Source organism: Plectropomus leopardus, unplaced genomic scaffold (assembly GCF_008729295.1).
Source record: "Plectropomus leopardus isolate mb unplaced genomic scaffold, YSFRI_Pleo_2.0 unplaced_scaffold3178, whole genome shotgun sequence".
NCBI classification, from domain to species: Eukaryota; Metazoa; Chordata; class Actinopteri; order Perciformes; family Serranidae; genus Plectropomus; species Plectropomus leopardus.
In genome coordinates this window covers 1-4,842 of record NW_024634682.1, presented here as the reverse complement: position 1 = coordinate 4,842, position 4,842 = coordinate 1, and the positions used below count along the sequence as shown (strand labels likewise).

The window sequence follows — 4,842 nt, the reverse complement described above, 5'->3', positions numbered from 1 at the left end:
GCCTCCTCGACGACCACCACGGGAGCCTCATCCACCACCACGACCGGCGCCTCCTCAACGACTACCACGGGGGCTTCGTCCACCACCACGACCGGCGCCTCTTCGACGACCACCATGGGAGCCTCGTCCACCACCACGACCGGGGCCTCCTCGACGACTACCACGGGGGTCTCGTCCACTACCACGACCGGCGCCTCTTCGACGACCACCACGGGAGCCCCGTCCACCACCACGACCGGCGCCTCCTTGACGACCACCACGGGAGCCTCATCCACCGCCACGACCGGCGCCTCCTCAACGACTACCACGGGGGCTTCGTCCACCACCACGACCGGCGCCTCTTCGACGACCACCACGGGAGCCTCGTCCACCACCACGACCGGGGCCTCCTCGACGACTACCACGGGAGCCCCGTCCACCACCACGACCGGCGCCTCCTCGACGACCACCACGGGAGCCTCATCCACCACCACGACCGGGGACTCCTCGACGACCACCACGGGAGCCTCGTCCACCACCACGACCAGCACCTCCTCAACAACCACTACAGGAGCCTCTTCGACGACCACCACGGGAGCCTCGTCCACCACCACGACTGGCGCCTCTTCGACGACCACCACGGGAGCCCCGTCCACCACCACGACCGGCGCCTCCTCGACGACCACCACGGGAGCCTCGTCCACCACCACGACCGGGGCCTCCTCGACGACCACCACGGGAGCCTCATCCACCACCACGACCGGCGCCTCCTCAACGACGCCCTGTCCACCACCACGACCGGCGCCTCCTCAACGACCACGACCGGCGCCTCTTCGACGACCACCACGGGAGCCTCGTCCACCACCACGACCGGAGCCTCCTCGACGACCACCACGGGAGCCTCGACGACTACCACAGGAGCCTCTTCAACCACTACCACGGGGGCCTCGTCCACCACCACGACCGGGGCCTCGTCCACCACCACGACTGGGGCCTCGTCCACCACCACAACCGGGGCCTCCTCGACGACTACCACAGGGGCCTCCTCGACGACTACCACAGGGGCCTCTTCAACCACTACCACGGGAGCCTCCTCGACGACTACCACGGGGGCCTCGTCCACCACCACCACGGGGGCCTCGTCCACCACCACCACGGGGGCCTCGTCCACCACCACAACCGGGGCCTCGTCCACCACCACAAGCGGGGCCTCCTCAACAACTACCACGGGAGCGTCGTCCACCACCACGACCGGGGCCTCGTCCACCACCACGACCGGCGCCTCTTCGACAACCACCACGGGAGCCTCGTCCACCACCACGACCGGCGCCTCCTCAACGACCACAACCGGCGCCTCCTCGACGACCACCACGGGGGCCTCCTCTACCACCACGACCGGGGCCTCCTCGACGACTACCACGGGGGTCTCGTCCACCACCACGACCGGCGCCTCCTCGACGACTACCACGGGGGCTTCGTCCACCACCACGACCGGGGCCTCCTCGACGACTACCACAGGAGCCTCTTCAACCACTACCACGGGGGCCTCGTCCACCACCACGACCGGGGCCTCGTCCACCACCACAAGCGGGGCCTCCTCAACAACTACCACGGGAGCGTCGTCCACCACCACGACCGGGGCCTCGTCCACCACCACGACCGGCGCCTCGTCCACCACCACGACCGGCGCCTCTTCGACAACCACCACGGGAGCCTCGTCCACCACCACGACCGGGGCCCCCTCGACGACCACAACCGGCGCCTCCTCGACGACCACCACGGGGGCCTCCTCCACCACCACGACTGGTGCCTCTTCGACGACCACCACGGGAGCCTCGTCCACCACCACGACCGGTGCCTCTTCGACGACCACCACGGGAGCCTCGTCCACCACCACGACCGGCGCCTCGTCGACGACCACCACGGGAGCCTCTTCAACCACTACCACGGGAGCCTCATCCACCACCACGACCGGGGCCTCTTCGACGACCACCACGGGAGCCTCGTCCACCACCACGACCGGGGCCTCCTCGACGACTACCACGGGGGTCTCGTCCACCACCACGACCGGCGCCTCCTCGACGACTACCACGGGGGCTTCATCCACCACCACGACCGGCGCCTCCTCGACAACCACCACGGGAGCCTCGTCCACCACCACGACCGGGGCCTCCTCGACAACCACCACGGGAGTCTCGTCCACCACCACGACCGGGGCCTCCTCAACGACTACCACGGGGGTCTCGTCCACCACTACGACCGGCGCCTCGTCCACCACTACAGCTGGTGGCTAGTAGACTATTTATATTGCACAGCTGCAGAATTAAAGATGAGCTTTAACTTTAATGTGAAAAAAAATATAATAATAAAATGTGTTTGTTCTATTCACTGAGATTCATTTCCACTCTAACATGCATCTTCATCACATTTCTGCTTTGTGGAACGGTTTTAAAAAAATAGTGCGATTCACGAAAATAACCAATAGTTATAATTCACATAAAATCATAGGCCAAATTTGGTTGCATGTTTAATTTGCCCTTCTCCTCACAACCTTGCAATTTCCACAGGTAGAAAAACATAACTTGAACCAGAGAGATTCTTGAGTGTCAACTTTTTTTTGTCACCAAATCACCTCATTATTTTTCCAACTAACTCTTTTGTTTTTTGTTTTTTTTTTTTCTTCCAGCTGACATTCAAAATGTTTCTGAGCTACTGGACTCTTTGAAACTTTACCACTGTGATGTTTGGGAGACAGTGTAAAATGCACAAAAGCAAGATCTACATTTTAATTTTTACAGACACTTAAATTACATACTGAAGTGAATTAAAAACAAGCAGGAAGTTAAGGTGCAATCTCATTAGGTTAAATGATATTTTAAAATGTGCAGTAGTAAAAAATAGCTGAAAAGACCAGTTGATTGAGACCAGTTACTTCATTTTTTTTCTCCTACTACTAAAGCTGTTTTCTCAAATTTGAAACCACTGCTCATCAGATCTTAATAGTGTCTATGGCCAGACAGAAATGAAGGTAGAATTAAAAGATCAAAGTATGTTACAAATAAAACATGTTAAGTAGAAAAAAAAACCATAGCCTACCAGTAATACAAAGAAAAGAATCAGAACAGTAAACATAAGGATCAAGACAGAATGAAAGTATAAAAAGATATAAAAGCGATTCTATAAAAAAAACTTTATTTTCATGAAAGGTTATAGTATATTTTTCAGTCATAAAACTGAAAATTGTCTCTTTGGAGCAAGAGGGTATTTTAAATAACACATTTCCCAGTCAAAAGTGTTTTACAGTTTTAAGTCGTTACCTTTGCAAAATAAACATGGACCAGAAATGCAGGAAATATAGATGAATTTATTTACTGATATTTATTTATTCATTAATGTATGCATGCATGCCTGTATAATTACCTTTTGTATGTATCTGTTTTATCTTTTTGAAATTATTTGAGGTTATTTACTTCACTATTTCAGCATTTTATTGTGTTTAAGCATTTCATTATGCTATTATTAGGTAATTTTGCGTCCTCCCTAAATCCTGGGTACCTGTGCTGTTTCCTATCAGCAGCACCCTCTGCTAGTGAAAAGTGAGTAGCTAACAGTAGTTAGTTACTATTGTATATCAGCATTTGATTATGCAGCATATGATTTATGATGCTTTTTTCTAGGTCAGGTTTTTCTTTTCTTGTATTTTCTTTTCTTTCTTTTCTTTTCTATTTACTTCTATTTTAAATTTCACATTATTTCCTTGTAGCCTATTTTTTGGGTCATGTCTTGTATTGTTGCTTATTGTATTTTTCCCATGTTATTTTTAAAGAAATCAAGCCATTATTTCACAGGTTTCAAATGATGAAATAATAATTTTATTTGTATCATTTTAATATTTTGCAAATCAACCCTGCTTTACAGCAAAGTTAGATATGTTAGTTCTATGTTAATTTAATAACATTTAGTCATTCATTCATCTCTGAATGCATGACTTCCATTTTTATTTGATTGATTTATTTTACTTCTGATACCTTGTAGCGAAATTACACGGTCAAAGTCTGCTTTAGTTTAAAGTTTAAAGTCCCAAAGCTCCGGGACACACTGCCTATAAATATCAGAGACGCCACCTCGCTAAATATCTTTTACATGGAAACAAAAAACTTATCTCTTCTTTTCAGCTTTTAACTAGCTCTGACTTAACTGTTTTGCATTTTGCTTCGCACTTAAGGCAGTTGTGCACCTCTTTAAAATGTTACATTTTCCTTTTTTCATGCATTTATACACAATTTTGTGCTTTACTTTTTAATAGTATTATCTCAATGGGTTTAATTTTCCATCTTAAATGATTTTGCTGTGCTAAATAATTTAAGGTGCTTTTCATTTACTACTGTATATCAGCATTTATTGATTGATTGATTTTTTCAGTGGTAATTTTGTAGCCTCCTCACCATATTGCATGTTGTGTGCTCTGTCTCCGTTAGATGAGCAGCAGCACCCTCTGCTGGTGAAAAGTGAAAAGTGAAAAGTAAAAAGCTTACAGCACCGGGTATTCCCAGGCGGTCTCCCATCCAAGTACTGACCCGGCCCGACCCTGCTTAGCTTCCGAGATCGGACGAGATCGGGCGTGTTCAGAGTGGTATGGCCGTAAGCGACAGCAAAGGAGACACACGACCTATTTATAGTTGTGTAATACAACTGATTTCCAAATTGTGTTTTCTGTGCTTTCTTCTTTGCGTCTGAGATCAGTCGACATCGGGCGTCTTCAGGGCGGTATAGCCAAAAACAATCACTGAAGAAAAACACAAAGTAATTATAAATGACAACACGCTATTAACGATTCATAGCACTATGGTAAAAAGGAATTTA

General features: G+C 49.9%; 1 protein-coding gene and 1 non-coding gene across 2 annotated transcripts; both read right to left on the bottom strand.

The window, feature by feature from the left end:
• Positions 1–11: 11 nt before the first annotated feature.
• LOC121938747 (calphotin-like) lies at positions 12–2,269 on the bottom strand (the record flags this gene model as incomplete). The annotated part of the gene is made up of 2 exons (XM_042481919.1): positions 12–761; positions 803–2,269. Coding segments are annotated over 2 exons (2,217 nt in total), but the record flags the coding sequence as incomplete, so codon positions are not given.
• A 2,238-nt stretch (positions 2,270–4,507) lies between these two features.
• On the bottom strand, positions 4,508–4,626 carry LOC121938748. Its single transcript, XR_006105358.1, has one exon. It is a non-coding gene; the product is annotated as a 5S ribosomal RNA (ribosomal RNA).
• Between the last annotated feature and the right edge of the window lie 216 nt (positions 4,627–4,842).